At 56.0% G+C, this 27632-nt stretch overlaps 1 protein-coding gene and 1 long non-coding RNA gene across 2 annotated transcripts in view; one reads left to right on the top strand and one right to left on the bottom strand.

The window, feature by feature from the left end:
- The window catches only part of PML (PML nuclear body scaffold), a 46592-nt gene extending 24487 nt beyond the window's left edge, over positions 1 to 22105 (top strand). The window contains exons 3-9 of the mRNA XM_041731322.1: positions 235 to 479; positions 8326 to 8546; positions 8648 to 8794; positions 9180 to 9435; positions 10485 to 10537; positions 18371 to 18521; positions 19617 to 22105. Of these exons, the coding sequence (XP_041587256.1) occupies positions 235 to 479; positions 8326 to 8546; positions 8648 to 8794; positions 9180 to 9435; positions 10485 to 10537; positions 18371 to 18521; positions 19617 to 20404 (1861 nt within the window). The 3' untranslated portion in view covers positions 20405 to 22105. The remainder of the gene's footprint in view (positions 1 to 234; positions 480 to 8325; positions 8547 to 8647; positions 8795 to 9179; positions 9436 to 10484; positions 10538 to 18370; positions 18522 to 19616) is intronic.
- A 1108-nt stretch (positions 22106 to 23213) lies between these two features.
- Positions 23214 to 27058, bottom strand: LOC121485807. The gene is made up of 3 exons (XR_005986368.1): positions 26574 to 27058; positions 23793 to 24085; positions 23214 to 23469 (listed from the first exon to the last, which is right to left on the bottom strand). It is a non-coding gene; the product is annotated as an uncharacterized LOC121485807 (long non-coding RNA).
- Between the last annotated feature and the right edge of the window lie 574 nt (positions 27059 to 27632).

Raw genomic sequence — 27632 nt, 5'->3', positions numbered from 1 at the left:
CTAGCGGGAGGCTAGGGGGAGGCTGGGGGGAGGCTAGCGGTTGGAACCTCAGTACCTTTCCATGTGCTAATGCTTTATTGGTGGTTTGGACACCATCGCGCTGGCCACAGACGGAACCGGGGAACATGCCACGATTCGAGGTTTTGTCACCCTCGAAGGGGAGTCTCCCTAGGAGAGCTGGGGGCAGGGGGGGGCAGGAGAGCCCTCAACCGCGCCCGCCTCGTGTGTCCGCAGCATCTACTGCCGAGGCTGCTCCAAGCCGCTGTGCTGCTCGTGCGCGCTCCTGGACAGCAGCCACGGCGAGCTCAAGTGCGACATCAGCGCCGAGATCCAGCAGCGCCAGGAGGAGCTGGACACCATGGCCCGGGTGCTGCAGGAGCAGGACGGCGCCTTCGGGGCGGCGCACGCGCAGATGCACTCGGCCGTCAGCCAGCTGGGCCGCGCGCGCGCCGACACGGAGGAGGCTAGCTGGAGGCTGGGTGGAGGCTAGCTGGAGGCTGGGTGGAGGCTAGCTGGAGGCTGGGTGGAGGCTAGCTGGAGGCTGGGTGGAGGCTAGCTGGAGGCTGGGTGGAGGCTAGCTGGAGGCTGGGTGGAGGCTAGCTGGAGGCTGGGTGGAGGCTAGCTGGAGGCTGGGTGGAGGCTAGCTGGAGGCTGGGTGGAGGCTAGCTGGAGGCTGGGTGGAGGCTAGCTGGAGGCTGGGTGGAGGCTAGCTGGAGGCTGGGTGGAGGCTAGCTGGAGGCTGGGTGGAGGCTAGCTGGAGGCTGGGTGGAGGCTAGCTGGAGGCTGGGTGGAGGCTAGCTGGAGGCTGGGTGGAGGCTAGCTGGAGGCTGGGTGGAGGCTAGCTGGAGGCTGGGTGGAGGCTAGCTGGAGGCTGGGTGGAGGCTAGCTGGAGGCTGGGTGGAGGCTAGCTGGAGGCTGGGTGGAGGCTAGCTGGAGGCTGGGTGGAGGCTAGCTGGAGGCTGGCTTTTGACACATGAAGTCTCGGGTTTGCTCGCATGGTAGATTCTAGAGCACAGGGTAAGGAGGAGGGGAGGCCTGGGGTGGGTCTGCGGCCTCCCAAGGGGGTCACGTTTTACCAATTTGCAAGACCTTTTGGATGAGCTGTGATGTGGCGATCCTCAGAGAAGTTAAAATACAAAGCTGAGAACCAGACGCAGTATCAGTTCAGCCCCGGAGAGAGAACCACTCCAGGAAGTTCCTCTTAAGCCTGGTATCTAGCAACAGAGCAGTCAGCGGTGAAGTTAGAGCAGAAGGGAGCGGAGAGAACTCGCTCCCTTGGATGGATTTTTTTTTTAAAAATATTTTATTTAAAAGATATATTTTATTTATTTATTCATGAGAGGAGACACAGAGAGAGAGAGGCAGAGACACAGTCAGAGGGCAAAGCAGGCTCCATGCAGGGAGCCCAACATGGGACTCGATCCTGGGTCTCCAGGATCATGCCCTGGGCCAAAGCTGGTGCTAAATCGCTGAGCCACCCGGGCTGTCCCCTTGGATGGATTTTTACCAAAAAAAATTTGGATGGTTGGTTGGTTGTTGAGTGGTTGGATGTTTACCCAAAACCATGCTGTGGCTCAGTGGAGGAGATGCTTTGCCTCCCCCATGGCCTGTCATCTGGACCAACTGCCCACCTTCGTGGGCCCTGCCTGGTATTGGGCACTTGGGAAGTAGACAGCAGGCCGGTTCCTGAGCTCAAGAGTTGTCCAGTCCAACCAGGACACAGATGGGACACATTACATAGCTGGGGATGAGGTAGTGCTTGGCTCTGCAGTCCAAATCCAGGAGTTGTGGCGACTCTATGAGCTGGGGATGTCGGGGAGGGGGTGGGGGGCTTTCAGAAGACACTGGGGGAAGAGATGCCCAACAGGGCCCCCAGGGCGAGGAACCCTTAAAAGCCCTTAGACAAAAATCTCTAGGCTGAAATCTGAGCTCTAGATAGATAACTGGTGTGAGGACGCCCTTACTGGGAGAGGGGTGGGGGGCAACAGAATCTGAAGGCATCTGAGCAAGCGCCAGCCGTGGGGGCTCCCTCAGCTCCCTCTCTCCTGCCCTCGGGGCTGGTGGACGTGGGCCCATAAAAGCATAATCCTAGAGTGGTCATGGACTCGTGCCTCCTCCACGAGGCAGCAAATGTTGCTCCATATACAGGAAATGACCCCCACAGAGTTTAAGCAGCTTGTCTTTGGTATCGTAACTGGGCAGTGGCAGGGGAAAGGAGCAGTGGGTCATAAGAGTACCGTGACGCTCTCACTGTATGCAGAGAAGTCAGCGAGCAATAACAGCCTTAGGATTGTTCACACTTTGCCTTGGTGGCGGCCAAGAAATGGACAGGTGCGCCTGGGGCTTGTTCTCTTCTGCTTCCCCCCTCCCTTTTGGGTGGAGGCTAGCTGGAGGCTGGGTGGAGGCTAGCTGGAGGCTGGGTGGAGGCTAGCTGGAGGCTGGGTGGAGGCTAGCTGGAGGCTGGGTGGAGGCTAGCTGGAGGCTGGGTGGAGGCTAGCTGGAGGCTGGGTGGAGGCTAGCTGGAGGCTGGGTGGAGGCTAGCTGGAGGCTGGGTGGAGGCTAGCTGGAGGCTGGGTGGAGGCTAGCTGGAGGCTGGGTGGAGGCTAGCTGGAGGCTGGGTGGAGGCTAGCTGGAGGCTGGGTGGAGGCTAGCTGGAGGCTGGGTGGAGGCTAGCTGGAGGCTGGGTGGAGGCTAGCTGGAGGCTGGGTGGAGGCTGGGTGGAGGCTAGCTGGAGGCTGGGTGGAGGCTAGCTGGAGGCTGGGTGGAGGCTAGCTGGAGGCTGGGTGGAGGCTAGCTGGAGGCTGGGTGGAGGCTAGCTGGAGGCTGGGTGGAGGCTAGCTGGAGGCTGGGTGGAGGCTAGCTGGAGGCTGGGTGGAGGCTGGTCTGGCTGCTGAGTGCCAGAGTGGCACTTGATGGGTTCGGGAAGGGGTGGACAGGAGGTGAAGAAGGCGGTCGCTGGTGGGTGGCCCTGATAGTTGTGGTAGAGGACCTCTCCCTTATCCTGTACCCCACCCCAGATACATGAGCCTTTTCCTGGAATCGACATAGGGGCCTTCCCTTCCTCTCCCCCTACACTTGGCTCTTGGAGCAAGAATAGGGCCAGGAGTCCGACCTCAGGCCCAGCAGCTTGGGTTTCATTGGTGTGATTTCAGGAGCAGCATGTATGCAGGAACCATAGTTTCTCAGGATTTGGAGGTGTCCATAACCCCCCTATGTTGGCATTCCCTCTGCAGCACCCTTGACCTGTGGCTGTCCATACACACACACCTCCAGGAACTTGAAGCTCACTCATTCTTGAGGCAGCCACTCCCGTCTCTGGATTGCTCTTAGATTGCCTGGGTGAAAATGCAGGGGCACCCCTTGGCTTGCTCTCTTGGATGATTGCAGGCATGATTCCTCTCCTTCGGGCTAAGTTTCCTGAGTTCCTTCTTGGACCAGGCATCTGGTCTCCTCCACATCCTGCTCATCCAGGTGTGCGTGCACCTCCCTGTCAAGGATGTGCACGCCAGACTGATACATGGAAAGCAGGTCTGGTGGTAGCAGTCAGGTGAGCCTTCCTAGCTTTGCCATGCATGGCCTTTGGGAGAGAGAGATTTGCTATAGACAGAGGCAATCTGGAGAGACTTCCTGGAGGAGGCAGGATTTAGCCTCTGAGAATTTTAGAGCTAGGAGAGAGCATGGAGTCTAACCCCCTCTGTTGTACAGGATGAAGGTAAGGCCCAGGGAGAGGGTGACTTAACTCAGGGCTACATGACACGGCGAGCTATAGGTAGGACTAGAAGCCAACTCCTAATTGCCTTGGGTACTGCATCCCCATATGTTTAGCTTGAAAAGTAAAAGAGGACATTTTATTGTATTTTTTAGATCAGTAATACAGTCACATTGTCAGAAGTAAAAACACAGAAAGTGATAAATATGTCAACTGTACTCCAATTTTTTAAACTTTTGTACACTCACAATTTCTGCATTTCACTGTATATAAGTTGTACCTAAAAATGTTTTTCCTGGCCCCCAGGTGATGATAATTTATAGCTAAGTTGAGAAGCACTGTTTTGAGGTAGGGAGGACACTCACCTAGCATCCCTCCCTACTCCATTCCTCATTTGAGCCTTCCATTAGCCAGCATCATAATGATTTCTTATACTACCTAAGATTGTAATTGTGCATATCCTATATTTTCACATAATACCCTACGTAGGGCACCTTGCTGCCCAAGTCCTGCACGTACCTTACCTGGATTTGAAAAAAGAAAGAAAATGATACATAATGTCTCACTCCCACCTTGTCTCTGTCTTTCTACTTCTCATGCCCATATACCTGTCTTTATTAATTTCTTACATATCCTTCCAGAATTTCTTTATCTAACTACAAGCAAATACGATTACAGGTAGTTGGTTTTTCCGTTCCTTTTTGGTACAAAGGTAGCATAATACCATATATTCATAGTACTGTGGCCAAGCTTTTTCACCCAAGGAAGTATTCTGGAATTCTCTGGAACTCTTACACTGTCCATAGGTAGGGAGCTTCCTGATGCCTTCTGACATCTGAATAGTGGCCTATGGAATGGATGTGACGTACTATATTTAGCCAGTTCCCTGCCAGTGCATATTGGGTTGTTGGTATTACAGTGCTAGAATGAATAAGTCCCCACAGAAATCCTATTTAAAAAAAAAAAAAATCCTATGAATAATTGTGCAAAGTGTCCCGGGTCCACAGAGCCCGGCTGTCTTCCAGGTCCCAGTCCCTGGTTAATTAATGAACAGCATTTTGCTGGGTCTTATGTGACCTCTCACTATCCTATCCACTACTAAGCAGTTTGAACTTGGAACATCAGAAGAATGCAAAATAATAATAATAATAACAATTTTTTTAGTTTAAAATTTTTTTTAATTAAAAAAAAGAATGCTCTTTTTTGCAAAGCCTCTTGCTTTACTTTGGTAGCAGGCTGGAGGAGGGGGCAGGGAGGCCAGTGGATTTGGGGGAGGGGAACAGATTTCACACACCGGGAGCCCCAGGGACCCGTGGAGCAGCCCTGGCGAGGTGGCAGGCACGGTCTGGCTGTCCCAGGAGAAAGTCAGCGAGGCGAGGAGAAAGGCCACTCTTGGGCCCGTGCCCGGCCTTAGGAAGCAGGAGCTGGGCTTTTGGTACCAACACTTGATCCCTCTTGAAAGCGTTGCTTTACTTTCATGGCATGGGTGTGAGAGGCGATGAGAAGACGCAGCGGTAGGCTTGACTGGGACTGCCCAGCTTAGAGGCGTTTTCCTTTGACTTCTCGGCTCTTTTTTTTTTTTTAAAGATTTTATTTATTTATTCATGATAGACACAGAGAGAGAGAGAGAAGCAGAGACACAGGCAGAGGGAGAAGCATGCAGGGAGCCTGATGGGGGACTTGATCCCAGGACCCCGGGGTCACACCCTTGGCCAAAGGCAGGCACTAAACCGCTGAGCCACCCAGGGATCCCTCTAGGCTCTTTTTGTAATGACATTATAATACTTCAATGAAAAAAATAAAACATTTTAAAGCTATAAAGCGACTGGAAATCAGTCATCATGATTTTTTTTTTGTCTTTAGTGAGCCCTCCTGTGTGTCCCCTGCTTCGTTAACAGGAGAGTCAGGGTGTCATGGGTGGGGCAGAGGCAGAGAGAAGAAGGCAGGCCCACCTGTGGGGCGTTCATAGCTCACGTGGAAAGGGGGTCTTCACCTACCAGTGAGTCGTAGATCCAGACGCAAAAGGACCTTTTCAACTTCTTTTAAAAAAGGACCTTTTCAACTTCTTTTAAAAAACTTCCATGGTGATAAAATACAACATAATGTAAAATAACCCCAGCTGCAGAATTGCTGGATCATATGGTCATTCTGGTTTTTTTTTAAGATTTTATTTATTCATTAAAAAAATAAAAAAATAAAAAAAGATTTTATTTATTCATGAGAGATACAGAGAGAGAGAGAGAGGCAGAGACACAGGCAGAGGGAGAAGCAGGCTTTATGCAGGGAGCCTGACGTGGGACTCAATCCTGGGACTCCAAGATCACTCCCTGGGCTGAAGGCAGGCACCAAACCACTGAGCCACCCAAGGATCCCGGTCATTCTATTTTTTTTATGTTTTGAGGAGTCACTCTGCAATTTTCCATGGTGGGCTACACCGTCCTGCATTCCCACCAACAGTGCGCAGGGGCTCTGTTTTCTTTACATCTTCATCCTCACTTTTTTCCGTAATATAATAGCCATCCTTACGGGTGTGAGGTGGTTTCAATTTTTGACCACTACCCCCTGAGAAATATATTTTATATCTAGTCACATAATACAGCATAGTATATACACATGGACATGCCTAACTGTGACTTAAATGATAGTTTTGCACAGTAAATTACACTTGTTACATGGGATGTGCTCTAATGCTTTCTGTTCTGTACTATTGTGCATAACGTTTAAAAATGCTAGTCCTGACCTACTGGATTGCTTCCATGATCCGCCAGTGGGTCACAGACTACAGTTTGAAAAATACTGGTATAGAGCACTCCGCGGAGATTGTATGCTTTCCTAGAGGCCCAGGAGATCGTCTGTTCTCTCCCCTTCCCCCAGATACACACTCTGCTCTGATCCAGAGAGACCGCTCTCCTTCCTTTCTGTAAAGATGTTGAGAAAAAGAAATCCAGGAAGGAAGAGGGGACAAAAGAAATCAGTCCATTATAGCAAATGATAGGGGAGCCCACATCCTACATCAGAGTGCTTGAGACCAAGGAGAGCCCCGGCTGGGGGTTCCGGTGCAGCACGTGGCCCCATCTTGTGCTGGGTTTCCCCTTCCTGCCCCCAGCACGGGTTTGGCCAGGCAGTTCCCGGGGTTCCCCCTGTGAATGTGGTCCTGACCCTTCCTCTACCACACAGGAGGGAGAGAGCTTGTCCCTGGGAGGAAGGCATATCCCCGGCCTCCTCCTAATTTCACAGTCCAGGGTCTGGCTTCTCCAGCGCAGCTCTGCTCGAGGACGCACCCCGTCCAGCTGTGAGGGGTTCCTTTTCCTTCACTACACAGCTCACCGCAGGGCTCTGCTCATGGTCATCTCCTGGGCACACACAGAGCTGGAGCACCAACGGGGCAGGATTGGAGGCAGGAATAGCAGGCCAGGGTTCCTGGAGCCGAACGCCAGAGTCTGGGCCTCCCCTCTCCGAGGGACGCTTCCCACATCACTTGTCACTTATTTTCAGCAAACTGTCCAGTGGATGCTTCACAGTAGAGAAAGGTGGTATGGAGGGATAGAAAGGAGAGACAGTGACTAAAGAAGAGGGAACTTGGGGGCACCTGGGTGGCTCAGTCGGTTGAGTGTCCACCTTCGGCTCAGGTCATGATCCCAGGGTCCTGGAATGGAGCCCCACAGCTGGCCCCCTGCTCAGCGAGGAGCCTGCTTCTCCCTCTCCTTCTCCCTGCCACTCTCCCTTCTTAGGCTCTCTCCCCACCCCCTCTCTGTCAAATAAATAAATAAATAAAAATAAAAGGAACTTGCATTTCAGAAACACTAGATTCAAACCCTGCCTTGGCCAGGACCTTGGGGAATCAGATCACTTCACCCCTTGTCCCTCTGACCCTTCTCTGTAGGTTGGCAATAACCACGGGATGGTCCCTGTTTCTTTCTTTTAACGGTAATCTTTTTTTTCTATTGTGGGAAAATTCATAGAGGGAAGTCGCCATCTGAACCATCTTAGAGAGTACAGTTGGGTGACCTCTAGCACCCTCAGTCTTGTACAGCCACCCCACCCGGCTGGGCCATTGCCCCGAAAGGAGACGTGGGCCCTGTTCGCCTGGGGGGCGCCGTACAACGTGCGTTCTTCTCTGGCTGCCTTCTTTTCATTTAGTGCAGCGTGCAAGGTTCATCCAGGTTGCACGTTCCTTCTCGTGGCCAAATAATGTCCCGACCAATGGCTGTACCTGATGGGTCTTTTGGCCGCTGTGAATATTCGTGTGCAGGTTTCTATTTGAACGTGTTTCCAGTCCATTGGGCCTGTGCCTGGGAGCAGAATTGTTGGCTCATTTGGAAATTCTGTGGTTAGCTTTTGGAGGAACTTCCCCTGCCTGCTTCCTTTTGACTTATATGTAGGACACACTTCACCTGGTGCGACCAAAACAGTACTGACCGTTATCGGTGGTGGCACTTAGGAAGTGCCAGGTGCTCTTCTAAGCACGCTTCATCCACAGCGTCCCCTGAGACCGCTGGTACTGGTATTCCCGTTCTGCACAGGGGAACTGAGGCCAGAGCAGTTTTAAGTGATGTGTCCCGGGTGTGTACTGGCTTCTCTGGCCGGGTGGGATCAAGGCCCGGGGGCAGAGTGAGGGTCACGGCGAAGCTCCCAGGGAGGGTGTCCTCGCTGTTGGAACTCCGCACCTGGAGTGGATTGGCTTCCATGGGGAGTGAGAGCTTTGTTTCTAGAGCTAGCTGTTGAGCAAGCTGGCAGGCCTTCTGGTCCGTGTGATACCAGAAGTCACCGGTTGGCTCTGGGCGGGAGCCCAGGCACTGAAATGGCCCGGACGCCAGCACCTCACAGGCCCGAGAAGGTGAGGTCCTGGAGGGTGCGAGGAGGAATTCCTGGCCCCTGGTGGGCCCTGGGGACTGGGCTGCCCCGAGGCCGGGGTTCTCATTTCCATCTCTGTTTTAGACCCCACCGCCGGAGGAGTTGCTGGGGAGTCCGGCGCAGGCCCCGCAGCTGGCGGAGACCCACACTGTGGCTTTGGTACAGTCGGTGCCTGGGGTCCACCCGGTGCCGGTACACGCCTACTCCATCAGAGACCCGTCCTGCAGAGAGGTGAGCTGCCCTCCGCACCCGAGGCCCAGGTCCCACCCGTCAGGCGGGGCCGATTGGGGTGAGAATGCAGGCCTTTGTCAGCACCGACTCTGTTCTCTCCCTTGCTCCTGGGGGCCATGCCGCGAAGCCCCCCGTAAGAACGAGCTGTTCCGGGGCAGGCAGAGGCCCGCAGAGGCGGTGGTCAGCGCACAGCCAGTGTGTGTGATGGCTCAGGGGGCGCCGTGTGTGGAGAGAGACACGATCTGCACGGCGAGAGCGGGGGGGGGGGGGGGGGGCCGGGGGTGAGGGAGGCCCACAGGCCCCTGCCACCCAGGTCCGCATCTCTGCCCACCGCCCCGGCACCCCCGAAGGCTGCTAACCTAGCCTCTGACTCCCTGCCGTGTAGGAGGTCTGCAACAAAGTCACTCCCCAGAAGAGGAAGTCCTGCCAAACCGAGTGCCCCAGGAAGGCCATCAAGATGGAGTCTGAGGAGGAGCGGGAGACTCGGTTGGCCCAGAGCTCCCCGGAGCAGCCCAGGCCCAGCACCTCCAAGGCAGTCTCACCACCCATGGATGGGCCCTCCAGCCCCGAAAGTCCCATCATGGGAAACGAGGTCTTTCTGCCCAACAGCAACCACTCAACCGGCGACCCTGGGGAGGCAGGTAGGGAGGCGGGCAGGCGGCAGAGGCCAAAGCCAGCGTGCTGTCCTCCAAGGCCTGGGTGGGACCCAGGGAGGCCAAAGCCAACAGCGTCCCCCGTGTGTTGTGCCCTCAGCTGCCACCAGAGGGGAGAGGGGACGCCCACAGTTTGCCAGGGGAGGGAGTGAGGATGGATACAAGTTACTGTGTGATGTACTGGGATTCCAGTGCGAGGAAGCCCGTGGTTCCGTAGCTCCTTCCCCCGACACACACAAGGGTGCATCTGTTGGTGGGTACCTAGCATGTGCCCAGAGAGACCTCGGGGAAAGTCCACACCTCTCACTTCCCAAATTTGTCTGCAAAGGTCACCTGCCTCAAGCGTGCCTCATTTGTCTTTCGATCTCTCTTAGGGACACTGCCAGACAGGGAGTCCTGGGGCATGAGCTGAGGTCAACTAATAGAATTCTGGAATGGTCGAGACAGTTCTTCCTAGATCTGCATCACCCAGAGGCCCCCTTTGTTTTCATTCTAGGTCCCAGACTGAGCCCCGATCCTGCTTGCATACTGAGCCCTGACCGACATTCCTTGCTCACAATGCTATTGGTAATCAAAAGGTTTTGATTAACCAAATAAAGTATCTTCCAAGCCAGACATCTCAGCTCATGAGGCTGAGGGTTGGAACAAACCAACGTGCTTCTTTCTCTAGGATTGCAAAAGCTCCAAAGCAGGTGCTGCTTGCCAAGTTGCCTGTATCAGGAGCAAATTCCGATTTCAAGGCCAATAGCTAAATTGAGTATTCACGCACAGGGCACAGTGGGCAGTGACAGAAAGCCGTTTTGAATAAGCAGACCCTGATGGAAGGTCCCTTGTAAAGAGGGGTGTCAGGAACCAAGCTGAATAAACAGACCCAGACCAGCAGGCATGCCCGGGGAATATTCCCATCCCCCCGCTGCAGGGCACACGTCGTCTGCCCCGTCCACTGGCCCTTCAGGGATTCCCACGGAGTGTACCTGGGGCCCCACCCAGCGGGCGTCCCAGCAGGGCTTAATGCTGTCCCCCCTGCCTTGTTTCAGAGGAACGCGTCGTGGTGATCAGCAGCTCGGAAGACTCAGACGCTGAAAACTCGGTGAGTGGTCCAGAAGTTCGGCCCCGGACTCCTGCCTCCCCCCACTCCAGGTCCCAGGGGACACAGCCACAGCAGGTGACTCTCAGACTTGCCCTGCGCCTGGGGAGTTCTCCAGCGAGGCAGTGAGTTCCCCGCTGTCCTGAGGACAGCCTCCAAATGCCAGCTGCGGGCCCGGACCACCCCAGCCGTCCCCCCGTACCAGGGCAGGAGCCTTCAGTAACCATATGTACTCCTCCGAAATGCTGATAGAACGCTTCCTTCCAGCGCCCTGTCTCTTTGCTGGACTAGCCAATGCCTTTGTCTGGGGCTTCCTTACGCCTGGAGCTTCCTTACGTGTTCTCTAACCTCTAAGTCCTCAGCAAGGAGGGTGGACGAGAACCCATACCCCAGCTAACCGCAGCCAGCGAGGGTCAGCGCAGGGGCATGAGGGTGTGGGCAGCAGCGCACAGGGCCCAATTAGGCCAGTTTTTACTCCGTAAGAGAGGACTTTAAAACCACCCCACAGCGGAGCGAGCACCGCTGTGGGCTGCCACCCTTCTGTCCCTGGAGGTTGGTTAATGGAGGCTGGGGAAGAGGGGATCCGAACAGAGTGAAAGGTTGGACTGGGTGGCCTCTGAGGTCCCTTCCAGCTCTCAGTCTGAGGTTCTGTGTTGGAAAGTGCACGGAGTCCACGGAGACCGCGACACCACATGCCTCGCCTGCCCACCCCCTGCCAAGAGCACGAGGAGCCTTCCGCCTCTGCTGGGCCTCCCGCCTGCCCCATGGCGCATGCCGCCCCCCAGCTTGGTCTTCCCACCACCCCGCCGAGCAAGCCGCAGTCTCTGAGGCCGACTCTCCCAGCCAGCCTGCCCGCCACCAGGAGGAGGCTGCCATCCGCCCCCGCCGCGGGACCGGCCCCCTGTCTCGTAGAGCGCAGAGAACCGCCCGTCTTGGGCGAATCTTCCGCCTGCCCCTCAAAGTGTACTGTAAACCCATGTGGACTTACCCTGCCCCTGCAGTCCAGGCCACCAACCCTGCCGCCACAGGGCCTCCTTGCCATCCTGTCGGTGCCCAGGAGGGTCCCTGCCACTTCCAGAGGGCCATGGGCCACCGACGCCGGGCACGCGGAGCAGTGCGCTCCCTCGGCTGCTCTCTCCGGGGCTCCCCCAACGTAGCCCAGTGGCTCAACAACTTTTTTGCCCTTCCTTTCTCCTCTGTGGCTGCTCAGCTTGACACCTCTCTCAACAGTGGGAATGAAGGGGGACAGAGCGCCCCAGACTCTTAGGGTGGGAATCACCCCCAGGGATTGACACAGCCCCTGGGAAGAACCCCCCCCCAGCCACTACGTGGTCCAGGTCCCACTGAAAGGCTCTCCAATTGCCTTGCCACCCCCTTGCCCTCCCCTTGCCCTCCAGAGACGCCTCCCACCAGCCCAGCCGCCCTCAGACAGGCCTCAGAGTCCCTGGCACCTCCCTCTGCTCTAGCTGCTGGCCACCATCCTCTTGGAGCCTTGGGGCCACTCACTCAGCCCCTGCTGCCCGGGCCACCTCCACCCCACTGCGTGGCCCAGCCCGGCCCATGCACCTAAGACCCTGCACACCGTAGGCATTCAGTGCATTGTGGTCAAGGAGCAGACCGAGGAAGGAATGGCTAGATGGCTTCAGCAAGGACATGTAAGCCCTCTTCCCCCAAAAGGGCACGAGTGAGATTCAGGCTGCCGTTCCTCACATCCCCGGGCCTCTTTGCCCAAAAAATAGGAAGCATCTGTTACCCTTTGCACCTCCCACTGCCCCATCCTGCCACCCAAGGCTTTCTACTGGGCCTTGCCAGGACCCCAGCCCATGAGGTCAGGACTGGCAGATATGGCTACTCAATAAATACTTGTTGAATGATTGCCCTTGCACACCCTTCTTCCACGACCATCACGTTCCCTGTTGGATTCAGCTCTTCTCTTGCAGGTGGCTTTGTATCCTCCCTGCGCTGAAACTTGGTTCTTTGGGGGGGTGGGGGTGTTTACCGTGTCCCCTCTTCTCCCACACCCCGTGAGCATCAGAGTGGGAGACGGGTCGGGTCTTCTGTGCCTCTTAGACTGGTCCCACCATCTGGTAAGGTCCCCTGTGCCTTGAGGGCAACCCCACTCACCCCAGACCATTTCATGCCTCCTCCTGCCTCCCTCCCACAGAGGGAAGGCTCTGGCATTTGCCTCCCTCCCACAGAGGGAAGGCTCCAGCATTTGCCTCCCAGGTGGCCTCTCCTTAGCCAGGCCCAGCCTTCTTTCTGGGTGACCTCCACACCCAGCACCTTGTCTTCTCCGGGGTCTTCACCCCACTCCGCTGCAGCCAACAGCCCCGTGGCCAACCCCTGCACATCCTACCACGAACTGGCCCATGGGGACCCTGACCACAGCATCCTGTCCCTTGAGCTCTCAGGTACTTCGAAGGCCCCTGCCCTCCCCGCCCCAGTTCCCATAGCTCCAGCTGCTGCTCCTCATCCTCCTTCCTCCCAGGCCTCTGTTCTTTCCAGCCACAGCCCCTCTTCTCTTCCTAATGTGCCCTTCCCTGTGGTCTCAGCCACACCTGTGGCTTCCATTGGTGCTTGGTGCTTGCTCCTGCTGCTAGACCAAAGTAGCCCGTGGCCCTCTGACGTCTGCCCTCAGATGCCCCATAGATCCCTCAGACTCATCTCTCTGCCTCTCCTCTCAATACGTCACAGCATCTGCCTGGCCGCGCAAGCAGAGGCTCTCTGGCCACCCTAGAGGCGTCTCTCGATTGTTCCTCAGCACCGGTCAGATTTTCTGTCTTACCTTTCCACATTCTACATTCCTCTGAAACTCTGGGCATCTCTTTCCATCCCTGAAACCTCCTAAAACAAAACTGACCTGGGGCGGGGGTAGAAAGAAGCTTGGAAAGGACACTGGGAGAAAGGATGGCCATGCCAGGGGTCTCACCGGCAATATCGAGGGAGCAGGTGTCAGCCTAAGCCTCAGCTGTCAGCAGGGAGGCACTAGGTGACGGCTGAGGTTCTTCAAGGGAGGAGGGAGAAAGAAGTTCATTTTAGGTCGTGATGAGTTAAAAAAAAAATTAGAAGCAGCCACTCACCTCTGGAGGCCAGCTCTGGAGTGGGAGAGAGCCAGAGGGCCACTGCTTTTGTGTTGGTATTTTTCAGACCGTACATTTTAAAAATTAACCATTACTTTAAAATTAACCCAAACTTTTAAAAAATATAGCATTTTAAAAGGAAACAAATTAAGGCCCTTTGTGCATTTCTCACCCACCTCCTATGCCCCCTGCCAGGCCCCTGGAGCTCCTAGAGTACCTGCAGGAACTTGACTGGGGAGCAGGGCAACCCTCGCACGGTGTTCCAGGCTTCCGCACACCCCTGCCCCAGCCACCACCACTACACCGCACCCCACCGTGGCCTCCATCCCACCTTCCAGGTGTGAAAGTTGGCCTACTACTTAAAGAGCATGTTTTCCAAGCATATCAGGTGCGTAGGGACCCCCACCCCAGGCTGTAGCTGAGTCTGTTGCTGGAATCTGGGGGCTCTGGCACAAGCCTGGCAAGATGGGCAAGGCTCAAGGAGAGACTGCTTGCACAGGAAGAGTGATCCGTGAGTGGGAGAAGGCAGTGGAGGGGCAAGACCCAGGCCTATGGGTGAGGACGAGGCCTGAAAACGAGGCAGGGTGGGGGCGGGGGAAGGGGGTGGTCAGCGGTGCCTCTGCCATAGGCTCTGTGTTAGGGCCCAAGGCAGGAAAAAATAGATGCTCTCTCACCTATTCTTGTGACAGATGACTAGCCTCAGTGTCCGGCAGTAGCAGGACCAAGTGGACACAGGAGGGGGCAGTCCGTGGCTGAAGTGGCAGTGGTGGCTAGCCGTAGAAGGGAGGCCCGTGGGAGATGGCCGATCCATGAGAGGGGCTGTGACACTGGTGAGTGTGGGTGTCAGGAAAAGAAGCAGGTGCTCCTCTGAGAAGCTGGGCGCAGTGGGCAGAGGGCAGCGGGAGTCACAGGCTAGCTGACAGGATGGTTCAGTTTGCAGATACCTGTGAAGTGGTTCGGGCCTTCCAGACTTTGCAAGAGCTGGGGCTTTGTGTCTGCAAAAACGAGAAATATGTGTGTGTCTTGCCAAACTGATCCCAGCTGTCATTTAAGCTTGGGTGCTAAGAAAATTCCTCAGAAACCTGGGGACTCTTGATAAGAATTAATGGTGATACTGCATAGACGACACCGGGTGACCGGATGCTGAATATCAAAGAGTCAGGCTCCTAAGTGGCTGCTGACCACTCGGACAGTAGTTCCCAACCCCGGCTGCATACGGGAGTCTTTTATTTGGGGGGGGGGGGTTTACGGGGGGATCGGTTATCAATGCCAGATTCCTGGCTCCCACCCCCAGAGATCGTAATTGAATTGGTCTGGGGTACAGCCCGGGCATCTGGATTTGTTGAAGCTGCTAATGCACAGCCAGAAAGGAGAGAACCACTGAATTGGGGGATTTGGTGGCACGTCTGTGATTTGTGTGTGTTATCAGCCTTGAATGGAGGTAACCCGTATGTACTGGGATGTGATCCAGCAGGGGAGAGGGGGACACTGGATCTTCCCAAAGAAACCTCCTAGGCTCGTGGAAGGTGATTAAAATGCCAACCCAGCTGTTTCCTGTGGGTAGGCTTGGTATGGCCGGTAGGCCTGCTGTGTGGGTTCGGAATGCAGTTGCCCGACTGAGTTAATCTGTGTGGAAGACCAGTGAACTGTGGCTCACCAGCCAGGCTGCATGTGTATCCTAGTGCCGTGTGTATCCTGAAAAACACCTGGGCCCCCCATGGCAGTCAAAGAAACACAGTCCATTACAAGTATAATAAAGAAATGAAGCCTAGTATTTACTTGCATCTTTCAAAGAATATTAAAGGGGGTTTGACTCCCAGCTCCCAGAAGCACATCTTTAAGTCCTCTTCCTCTTTCCTTCCATTCCCACCACGCCCGCCCGCTCGCTTGTTCCTTGGAGCTTCCCACTTCTCACTTTCCAGGTCATGCATGTGGACTCTCATCTTCCCCCACTCTGTTTCCTCTCCCGCTGTTCCTCTTCCCTCCCCAGCAGATCTCAAGCGTTTTGCAAGAAAAGGCCTTTTCCTGGCTTGGGCCCGGGTCTCTCCTACTATCCCTCTATGCTCCCCACCCGCACACTCAGTCACCCGGACGGTGGACGGAAGCCCAGCAGTGGCGCCCCTTCTGTGAGCAGAGGGGGGCAGGAAGACAGCCTGCATCTTGTGTTGATTGCTGGGTCTTCCGAAGTCTCTTCTAAGCGTGCCAGTACTTCCTGGCCGTGTTGCTGGGATTTAGGGCAGGGAGGGGGCTCGCGTGTACGGCCGGCTGGAGTTCAGTGGAAGGCGTTCTGGCAAGATTATCCCCGTGCACTAGCTGCACTCGACAGAAGTCCCAAGAGTGAAGAGGAATCTGAGAGGAAGAAGAGTCAGGGCTGGAGGTTCCAGCCTTCCCGCCAGGGATGAGCTCAGCAGAAGGGAGGCTGCCCGTTTATGAAGGGAGCCAGCATGGTCTTCAGTACGTTCGGGACAAGAAAGACATGTTGTGCCACTATGAAAGAGAAAATGACCCCAGGACAACGGGAGGCCCTACAAATGAGATTCTGCTGGCCATCATAAATGACCCCGGTATGAGGATGGAGCTAGCCCAAGGAAGCTGCGGTGCTGCTCTCCAGGGAGTTCAGATCTTGGAAGAGGATATCCGAAGAGCTGACTATGGCTCTAAAGCCCGAGAGGATATTCCAGAAGGAAGGAGACTGGTGGAAGGACTCCGGGCCACCGCATGTGCATTTGCTGTTATATTAGGATCAAAAATAGGAAGGACGAAGAGAAAGCTGGCAGTGTGCCATGTCAGTGGGTGACCAAGAGGCCTTGGGAAAAGGGACAGTTCTTTGGCTCTGGGGAGGACACAGCAAGAGGAGTCCAGCTCTTTCCACCAGCCCAAGTGCAAGAGCAAGGTCTGGAAGGCTGAAGATTAAAAAAAAAATCAAAAACAAAACTTGGATTTTTCCTTCTGGGGTAGGGGAAGAAGGCAGTGTCTCTGGTCCATTAGCCAGCAACTTTGAGGAAGACACCTGCAGAGGCTCCTTAGAGGATGGAAGGGAGCTGGGGCCATGAGAAGACTCAGAGCAAGGCAGGCAAAATCCACGTTTGATGCATGGCCAAATCAGGGATTGGGATATGCAGGGGCCTTATGTGTGGAACCCCCTAACTCTTGGCTTCTCTCTTTTCTTTTTTTTTTTTAAGATTTTATTTATTTATTCATGAGAGACACAGAGAGAGAGAGAGAGAAAGAGAGAGAGAGAGGTAGAGACACGGGCAGAGGGAGAAGCAGGCTCCATGCAGGGAGCCTGACGTGGGACTCGATCCCGGGTCTCCAGGATCATGTCTCAGGCTTTAAGCAAGACCCACTGTAGATGGATTCATAGTCTTTCTGTCAGTGACTGGGAGGACCTGGTGAGCCTGGGGTAGGGCCATGGAAAGCAAACAGTAAAACTCAGCCACTCCTAGGAAAATCCAGCACATTTTACCTGTGCGGAGTAATGACTTGGCTCTTGGCTGACGTTTTGTTAAAATGTTTCACCTGGGGAGTAAAATTAGGGCTAGAGCCATGCCACCACCACCACCACCCCCCACCCCACCCCCCGCCCCTGAGCCAGGGACATCAGCCAGAAGCCAGCATTAATCCTGGGAGGCTTCAGGTAGCTGCGGGGCAGTCAACCCAGCATCACCCTTCTAGAGGCTGTCCGGAGGCAGGAAGACCCGGGGCCTGCTCTGGGCTGTGCCAGCAGTACCCCCGTACCCCTCCCCCCTGCCCCGTGACATCGGCCTTGTCCTTTCCTCTTGGTCTCTGGCTCCACCCGCAGGTGGCATTCCCAGGACATCCTGAGCAGGCCACCAAAGACACTTGTGGGTTTGGCAGCTGTGCAGATGAAGGGAGCTGCAGCCCTGGAGCCTTCCCCCAGCCCCGAGCCGCTCTGTGTCTCTGCCTTGTGCTGGAGGGAACAGGGCCTCGGGCGCCCCAATAGGGGAGCCCTGGGCCTGAGGCTTCCCTGAGCAGCCCCAAGGCCTCTCCCCACTGCTCTCGCTGCCAGGCCCTGCGGCCACCCAGATGGGGCGCTCCTGACGCTGAGCGGGCACCCCCCCCCCCCAGCCTCTGTGTAGGGCGCTGGGGCCTGGGCTGGCCACGGAGAGGAGGAGAGCCAGGCTCCAGGCCCCTTCCCGAGGAAGTTCTGGGGTTTGAGCTGAGCCTCTTTCCTCCTGTCCCAAGCTCATGAGTTTCTTCTGAGTCTGTTCAGAGAGAAGGGAGCAGCAGACCCTCTGGCCGTGCCCCCCACAGCACTGGCCCCTTCCCTGAGTGTCCACACCCACACCGTGCACTCACTCACATACACTCACAGGCCCACACACCTGTCAACACAGGTTCACAAATTCACACCCAATGCATGCATACACACGTTTGACATTTGCCCTCGTTCCCTTGCTCGTGCTTTCACAGACACTCCCCCGCGTGATCTCAGTCTCTCACTCCTGCTCACTACTGTGTGGTTCACACATGGCCTCACGTGCACACACACATCGACGTGCATTCTTGCGACACATCCTCGTGCGCACACACTCAGACATACACCTCCCTCTTCCCGACACCCTGCCCTCCCTCTTGTGCGTGCCGGTGCCACCGACCACACCAGCTCACTCGTGTCCCCACATTCACACCATGCACGCACGCACACACAGGCTCATCACGGGCACAGGCTCGCATTGCCAGCATGCCCCCTCGCCCTCCGGACCCCTGACCTGTTGGTTTTTCTGTGTTGCAGTCCTCCCGAGAGCTGGACGACAGCAGCAGCGAGTCCAGTGACCTCCAGCTGGAGGGCCCTAGCTCCCTCAGGGTCCTGGACAACAGCCTCGCCGGCCCCCAAGCAGAAGACAGGCCCCTGGTTTTCTTTGACCTCAAGATTGACAGTGAAAGTGGGTTCTCCAGTGGCCACTCCCACCCCGCTCTAAGCTTAGTCTCTGAGTCCCGGAAATAGGTGCAGGCAGAGCTATGTTCTGGGCCCAGGAGAGCCCAGAGCTCTGGCCAGTGACAGCAGCCAGAAAGCAGGCAGCGCGTGGCATGCCCCCAGGACCCCAGGTGTCCCTCTTGGCTGATGGAATAAGGACTCCTGCCTTGACCAGCGCCTGAGAGCATGAGGCAGGTGCATCCTTGAGCTCACCTCTGACCAGCACTTCTCTGAGCCCTGGCAGCGCACTTCTAGACAGAACCACCGTGTGGCAAGTCCCCGCTCTGAGGCCGGCAGTCCAAGCAAGGCCCTGGGCCTTGAGGGCGGGGTTCTTGGTAGAGGCTCATCCCACCACTGGGCTGCGCAGGGAAGCTGGAGGCCGCGGTCGTGGAGGAAGATGAGCCCTCCTCCCAGGAGCCCCTCACCGCCCCACAGGCCTTACCTGCAGTACCCTTTGTAGAACCAGAAGGTCCCAGCCTGCCCTGTGGTACGGACCCAGCCTGGGGCCGGCCCAGCCAGGCAGAAATAGTGGTGCCCCCCGAGGATGGGGGAGTCATTTACAGACCTCGCAGGGTGGCTCTGAGCCACGTTCTGAAGGGAGTAGGTCGCACAGGTGGGCCGCGTGTCCCACGGCTCTGAGCAGGCTGGGAGTCTCAGCTCAGCAACCCATGGTCCTGACTGGAGGCTGAGGCAGGGAGCGGAGGATGTGGTGGAGACACAGAAGGGTCCCCAGTGTAGGCGGGTGAGGCTAACAGAAGGCAGGCAGGAGGGACCCGGACCTAACCTGCTTGGCAAACTCTGGGCAAGTGGCGGGGGCAGGGGGGAGCTGGACTCCCAGCAGGTGAGTAGGGAATGTTTGCAGAGTGGCCAGCCCTCCCCCTCCCGACCCCTGGCCCCACCGCAGCCAGCGTACAGCCGCATTTGGAGGTGATGCCGGGTTCCTGCCGGCAGGCCCCAAGGTGGGGTCTCCGTGTGGGGGGACGGCAGCCCTAGTGGTCCCGCTGCCCCTGCCCTGGGGCTCGCAGGCCCCTGGGGCCTCACCCTGCCCTTCTCTCCTGCCCAGCCCAGAAGATTAGCCAGCTGGCGGCTGTAAACCGGGAGAGTGAGTTCCGCGTGCTCATCCAGCCCCAGGCCTACTCCAGCATGTTCTCCAAGGCCGTCTCCCTGGAGGTGGGGCTGCAGCACTTCCTTGGCTTCCTGGGCTCCATGCGCCGCCCCGTCCTGGCCTGCTCTAAACTGTGGGGGCCCAGCCTCCCGATTTTCTTCCAGGCCCTGGAAGACATGAACAGGCTGTGGGGGTTCCAGGAGGCCATCTCGGGCTTCCTGGCTGTGCTGCCCCTCGTCCGGGAGCGGGTTCCCCAGGCCAGCAGCTTCAGACTCGGGAGTCTGGCCAAGACCTACCTGGCAAGAAATGTGAACGAACGCAGCGCCCTGGCCACCGTGCTGGCCCTGCGAGACCTGTGCCGGCTCCTCGAGATCTCCCCGGGCCCTCGGCTGGCCCAGCACGTCTACTCCTTCAGCAGCCTGCAGTGCTTTGCATCCTTGCAGCCCCTGGTGCAGGCGGCCGCCCTGGCCCAGGCCCAGGCCCGCCTCCTGGCCCTGCACAATGTGAGCTTCACCGAGCTGCTGGCTGCGTACCGCCGTGACCCACAGCAGGGCTTGAAGAAGTACAGCCGCTACCTGGGCCCGCAGACCAGCACGTCACCCCCCAGCCAGCGAGCTGTCAGCCTGCAGGCCCTGAGCACTTACTTCAAAGGCCGGTCGGAGGGGGCTGTCTCAGCTCCGGCACAAGGCCTCTCCACCCTTCTCACTGGCCACAGCTTTGCAAAGAGGGCATGCCAGCAGAGCTGAGAGGAAGCCAAGACTGGCTTGGAATCTCCGGGGACAGAGAGGGATGGGGTCCCTGAGCCAGCCGCCTGCCCCGACCCATCATAGCATTCCCATGTCCTAATCCCTAGCACTCAGTCGTCATTTGGTCCAGAATCAGCTCTCTGGGACCAAATTCCCCTTCTCTAAAAACCCCACAGAGAAGGTTCTGAGCCAAGCAAGTCTGAGTCCTAACCGCCCATGGCCACCAGATCCCCTTTCAGGCTTTGGGGGCACCAGTGGGTTGGTTTCCCCTGAGCCCTGGCCCCTCTTGTCAAGGAGCCAAAACCGGGGCATAAAGAAGGCCTGGCCTCCAGGCCGAGTGGCCCCCCCACCCCCAACTTGCCACTTCCATGAGTGTCCCTGCAGCCCCTCCCTGACCCCCCAGTCACTGCAGTAGGGGACCTGCTGGTAGTCCCCACAGACAGTGCCCGCAACACCCACGGGTACCCCAAGTGCCTTTCAAACCAAACTGCCCTCTTGAGTTTGGTTCTCCCACCGTCTGCCTGTCTGAAGGCCAGCTCTGTTCACTTCTTTGAGAACAAAATGCATTTTTGGCCCCAGAGGGCCTCATATCTGCAGAGACAGAAGCTGCTGCTCCATGCCTACCCCTCCTTCCAAAGTATGACCCTTCCGAGCTTGCTTCTTTCCTGCTGGCCATGCAGCCACCTCCTCTTAGTTAGGCTTTGCTCTTTGGTCCTCAAGCCACCAGCCCCTGTCTGCATGGCTTTTGCCCTCTGCACTGCCCACATCCGCCACACTGAGGAGTGTCCTCCTACCCAGCGCTGCTTGCCACATACACCAGGGACCTGCAGTGTTGGCATCCCCCGAGAGCCCTCCCCCGGCCCTCTGGAATCAGCATCTCTAAGGTGGGCCCAGCCAGCTGTTTCAGCACATCCTCCAAATGATTCTGATGCCTGCTAAGACTCAGAGCCAGTGTTCGGTTAGACTGCTCCCCGAAAGAGGAGCAGGGCGCCGTAGCAAAGCCCGTCCTAGTCCTGACAGGGAGTGTGACCTAGGAAAAGACCCCTTCCCGAGCTCCAGCATCCTCACCTGATAAATGGGCCAGTCGGTCTGGCTGGTCTCTGAGTTCCCGTCCAGCTCTGCCATTCTGGGTTTAGACATGGACGATGGCCACCAAGGCAGTAGACAAGGGCTTAAACGTAGCTCTCAGCCCTAAGCCAAGGTCCCCAGCGTTGTGGTCGTACCAGAGGTCAGCAGCAGAACACCGGCAGATCAGGGCCTTCCCTCTGACTAGCAGAACCACTGGCCCTGCCCTGCTACCCAATGTTCCCTCTTCCTTGGCTCCTGCCACCAGGACACAGCCCAGACCTCCAGCTTCCAGAGCCTGAGCTTTCACAGGGGGGAGGTCTGCGTACCCACACCTCAGCCCCCATTCATCGAGGTGCCCTGGAGATTCCCTAAGGGATTACCTAGGAACTGGCTGCCACAGTGGGAGCACTGGTCCTACGGTGAACCCCAATGCGTTTGACCGCAGGTTTTCTAACAAAGGGCTGTGTGCCTCTCTCCAGTTATGCAGCCTTTAATAAAGATGCGAATGTTGGGGGATCCCTGGGTGGCTCAGTGATTGAGCATCTGCCTTCGGCTCAGGGTGGGATCCCAGGTCCAGGGATTGAGTTCCATGTCGGGCTCCCTGCATAGAGCCTGCTTCTCCCTCTGCCTGTGTCTCTCCCTCTCTCTCTCTCTCTCTCTGTGTCTTTCATGAATAAATAAATAAATAAAATCTTTAAAAAAAAAAAAAAAGATGTGAATGTTCAAAGTCAGATGCACCAATCAAGCGCTGCTCAGCCCACCCCAGGAGCCACTGGGCAGCCTCTTGCCCTGGAGAAGAGGGTAGGACCCTGGATGTGGGAGAGCTGCCCTTTGTGAAATCCTTTCGGGACCTAGGAGAGCTGAGACCCTGTGTTGCTCAGTGCCGAGGGCCTCACAGATGTGAACTCCCCCTATTCCAAAGGGGGAGACCCAGGGTGGGCCTGCGGGGCATCATCTCCCAAAAGGAGAGGCAAATGGAGGAGGAGGAAAAGAAGCACCAGTTTCAAGAATTGCCCCCTAGAGGGAGTCAGGAGCCAGAGACCAGAGTCTAACAACTTCCTCCTCAGTCCCTGCAGGGTAATCATGCCCTCCCTGTCTGTGTCCCCAGAGTCCCAGGTGGGAAAACCCCCCAAAAGGGGGAGGGGAGCCCAGAACATTAGCAATGTATAATCAATGTGCTGCTGTCCAGGGTGTCACAGGTGGAATCCACAGGAGTACACGCAGGGATTCCCACAGCACAGGCAGTGTGGGAACTGGCCCTACCCCAGGCCTGGGTGAGCGGCCCCGTAATTGTCATTTGATCAGTGCCACCACCCTTAACCGCATCTCCCTGCCCCCAGACGCCCAAGTTCCAGTCCTGGAGTTTTAGTCCCCGAGAGCGAATCCAGAGGCGTCCCCTGTGCCTCCCGTTTGAACGCTAGGTCAGCTCACCATGAACTAGCTGGGATAGTGGTCAGGGCACTGATGCGTCAAGCTCCCTGGTGCTTGGGCCCCGGCTCTGTCAGATGGGATCATAGGGATCATTTTTACATCACAGGCCTTTGCATGAACCAATGAGAGAATGTGGAAATAGCTTTTGAATATGTGAAGAACCACCCAAACATAAGATCTTATTTTACAGACAACGAAGATGACAGTTTTATTGCTTCATGAGTTATAAAAAATTAATAGATGTTAGATCTTAGCAAAAAAAAAAAAAATATATATATATACACACACGCATGGGGTTGGCTTCAGGGAATAAAAAAAAAAACAGGATCTGGAATAGAGCAGGAGATTGCGGGGGGTCCGAGGGAATCAGGGAGGAGAGCAGGGGCGTCTGCCCTGGAGTGGCTGAGAAGCCGGTGGTGCTGTGTCCCCAACACACCCCAATGAGGGGTGTCAGCCTCGCATACCTGAAGCGGAGAGCAGCCTTCCAGGGACCCCTCGGCTCAGTGGCGGCCAGCCCGGCCTGCTCCAGGGCCTCCTGAGGCCCAGGCGCTCACACCCCCAGGAACCTGGCCCAGAAATCTGCTTTAACTCCAACCTTACTCTTCCCTCTACCGGCCCAACCCCCAGCTGCTGTCTGGTACCTGTGTCCCTCCCCCGTCCCCTCTCCCCCCACCCCTGCCTGCCCCCCCTTCATCCTTACTCCCACCCATTCTCACTCCAACCCCTACTCCCAACCCCGACAATTGTCCCTCTCTGAGTTTACCCTTCACCCTCCACCTGCCAGCCCCTCCTTGGCTGGATCCTCTGACCTCAGGTTGTCCCCACCCCACACCCCAGGTATCCCCAGCCCTGTACCTAGAGTATGGGAAAGGGGGGGGTCCTTTCTCACCTTTCTTCAGCCCTCACAATTGAAGAACCCCACAGTTAATGACACCAAGTGGCAGGCCAAAGGCAGCAGCAGGTCGTGACGCCAGACACCGGACCCCCAAGGAGCTGAGCGACAGCTGCTCCCAGGCTCGGCCAGCAGGGGGGTAGGGGTGCATGGGGCTGGGGCTCCGGGGCGCCCGGTGCTTCCCTAGGCGCAGGGCTCGCAGCGGGTGGCACAGGAGGCACTTTGGGTAGAGCTTGGGGCGGGGGGAGCGGGTAGGATCGTTCACGGGGTTGTGCTGAGTTTAATATGTCCTAGAAAAACATAGAGTCAGCGTATCAAAACCATGATTTCTGGAACATTGCTGCTCAGAATGATGCTAAAGTGGGATTATTTGAAGGTCTAATTCAAGGACAAATATTAGGTAACCACAAGCTCGGGAAGGAGGCAGGTATTGCAAAACTTGTGACTTCATTTGGAGAAATCCTGGGCTACCTGCTAGGGGAATTAGGGTAAGGGTCATAGATGAGGGTTAGAGCTAAGGTCCGGCCCAGATTAGAGCCGAGGGTAAGGATAGGGCGGGGCCAGAAGGGTTAGAAGGTGGCGTAAGGGGAGGGGAGCTGCTTCTCCCCCTGCCTGTATCTCTCTCTCTCTCTCTCTCTCTGTGTCTCTCATGAATAAATTAATAAAATCTTTAAAAAAGAAAAAAAAGGGATCCCTGGGTGGCGCAGCGGTTTGGCGCCTGCCTTTGGCCCAGGGCGCGATCCTGGAGACCCGGGATCGAATCCCACATCAGGCTCCCGGTGCATGGAGCCTGCTTCTCCCTCCACCTGTGTCTCTGCCTCTCTCTCTCTCTCTCTGTGACTATCATAAATAAATAAAAATTAAAAAAAAAAACAAAAAAAAAAAAAAAAAAAAAAAAGAAAAAAAAAAGGAAGGTGGCCTAAGGCCTTAGGTTAGGATTTGGAACTATATGAAATTTAGGGGCACATTGGGCGATGAAGATTAGCAATGGAGTTAGGAAGCAGACGAAAGGAATTTGTCACCTTTTTTAAAAAAAAAATATTTTATTTATTTATTGATGAGAGACACAACGAGAGAGAGAGAGAGAGAGAGAGAGAGAGAGAGAGAGAGAGGCAGAGACACAGGCAGAGGGAGAAGCAGGCTCCATGCAGGGAGCCCGATGAGGGACCCTATCCCAGGACCCCAGGGTCATGACCTGAGTCAAAGGCAGGTGCCACCCAGGTGTCCTGAATTTGTCATTCTTGAGGCCACGGATAGGTCGCTTTAGCAGCTTCAGAGTCCATGAAGCTGTGGACAGAGGGGCAGGAGCTTCTGGGAACCCCCTCCTATGGGCCCTGGGAGTGGCCTGCCCCCTCCGCAGCATCCTCTTCGACGCCCAGCAATCCGCTTCCATCGGAGCTCGCTGCACCCCAGCCGAGGATCAGTCGGGAGCCCAAGCCTCCCCCTGGAGCCGGGGAGTACTGCCCCCAGCGGCATGACCCGAAGGAACCGTGCACCCCATTTAGTCCTGGGAACCTTCCCAGCCCCCTCTCACCCTCTCTCTACAGCTGAACGCAGGGTGCGGGTGGGGGCGGGAAGGCCACGCACCTTACTCAAGGTCATTAAACTTGTATGTCACAGAGTTGGAATTTGCCCAACGGGGCGCCTGTGTCTAGACTGGAGCCATCTGTGACCCACAGCTGGCAGGTGCACCGCCTTGGCGCCTTGGCAGGCAGGGGCGGGGGGGCGGGGGGGGACACTCCCCGCCCTCCCCTTCCTGTTTCCTCCTGATCCTTTGGTCTCACAAGTGTGAAATTCAAGCTTTAAAAAGCTAACATCCCAACACTCTGGGCCCAGCTGTGCTTCTCAAAACTTTTATTTTGCCCCCATAAGGAGCCTCTTTAGACCTATTTTTACCTAGTCATGCACCGCCCCCCATGAAACTTTAATACTATAGATACCCTATCGATTACTTAGGATGTTCTACATACAAAATCCTATCATATGCAAGTAGAGATCCCTTTCCTTTTGCCTTACACACATGTACCATATGTCTGTGTGTGTGCTGTGGTCCTTTGTGGGGTCAGAAACCACTGAAATATCTAAGGTGGTTCGTGGGACCCCCTTGAACCAATTTGCATCCTCTCTTGGGTAATCTTGCTCCGTTGAGAATGCAGAATGTGTGATTTAGGGGAAGTCTCCATCCCCAGTGACACTGCAAGTAAGAAGTGTCTTGGGGCTTATTAAACCCTTCATGTGGTTGACTTGCTGGTGGGAATGAGGTGGAAGGGGCTGCAGGGAGGCAGTAGGGAGGGAACGGTGAGCAGAAGTCTGCAAGGACGCACTCTCCAGGAGTAGCCTTGGTGCTGGGGTGAGCCTGGTAACTGGGCCTGGGGCTTGGGGCCAGAGGGGGGCAGGCCCATCATTCATTTTTGTATCCAGATCCAGGTGTCAGCTCCAGACCCTTCAGATCTGAGTAAAGCAGATGCCTGAGTAAAGTAAAGTAAATCTAAAGCAGATTCTTTAGAGAGAAGGGTCTAGACCTTCAACTGAGACACCCCTTCCCAAATAAAACAAAACAGAAAGTGTGGAAGTCTCTACCCACCCTTACAAAACGCATTTGCTGACAAAGGGAGGGAGAATTCTTTCATTCTTGGCTCCAGCAACCTCCTTAAACTCAACCCTGAGGAATTCCTTAAAGACCAGCTGCCTGGACTGTGCTAAACTCAGTTTATAAATATCAGGATCCCAAACCCGACAGCCAAGCAGATTACAAAAGCTGGCTAACTAACCACAGACCTTTTCCGCAAAGCCGGCCGGACAAGTGTGAGAGGACCTAAGTGTGAAATCCGGTCACTTGTCTGATCGTCTGAAACTGTTCCTTGACCAGCTTGAGCGCGAGGGCCTGGGAACAGAATTTGCCTTCAGAGACTCTCTTCCGGAGTTCTATGGCCCAACGGTGCTGGCTGCTGGAGAGGAGTTCTCAGTAGATGAGAGCAGCCCCCGAGGCAGAGGACATGGGCTAGGCCCGAGGTAGGGTCCCTGAGTCTGCAGGTGGTTAGGATGCGGGCTCTGGAGACACCTGACTCGTAATCCCATGTGTGACCTTAGACAAGATCCTTCGCCTCCCTCCGTGGCCTCATATGCAAATTGGGGGTGATAAAACAGCCTTCAGAAATGAGGAGGACAAACACAGTGACATACAGAAAGCATGAAACTCTGTGAATTGGCAACACTGAGTAAAAAGTAACTCTATACCTCCAGCACCCTAGAGAAGGCACTGTGCTGACCCCACAAGGCTCTGTGGGCTTCTTCCTTCCATTGCCCTCCCCTCTCCCTCCTTCCTCCTCCCTCCTCCCTTCACCTTCCTTCCTCCCTTCCCTTCCCCTCCCCTCCTCTTCCTCCTTCCCCACTCCCTCCTCCCTTCCTTCACCCCTATCCTGTCTGCTCCCCTCTCCTTCACTTTCCTCCTCTCTCTCTCTCTTTCTCTCTTTCTCCCTCCCCCTCCTGACTCCAGTCCATTTAAGAATGGAAAGACCCTATCCCCAACTACTTCTGGTACTTCTGTCCCCATCTCTCCAAGCCTCCTGAACTGTCTCCCTTATCCCTACGAAGCCGAAGACAATGACTACAGTGATGACAATGGGGTCACCCTGCAGGCTGAAGGCTGGAGGGATTTACTGCTGTCCCTTCCCTCCTCGGCCCCCACCTGGCTACCAGACACAACCATCTCCAGGAAGGTCACTTTCTGCAGCACCAGCAGAGCTGTGGGTTGGACAGAAGAGGTTCTGGGAGAAGCAAATAAATACATCAAGTTTCCAGCTGGGTCTGGAGATAAGGGCTCAGGGAAATGAGGCT

This window comes from Vulpes lagopus, chromosome 2 (genome assembly GCF_018345385.1).
Source record: "Vulpes lagopus strain Blue_001 chromosome 2, ASM1834538v1, whole genome shotgun sequence".
In the NCBI taxonomy this organism is placed as follows: Eukaryota; Metazoa; Chordata; class Mammalia; order Carnivora; family Canidae; genus Vulpes; species Vulpes lagopus.
This window is presented reverse-complemented; position numbering and strand designations above follow the sequence as displayed.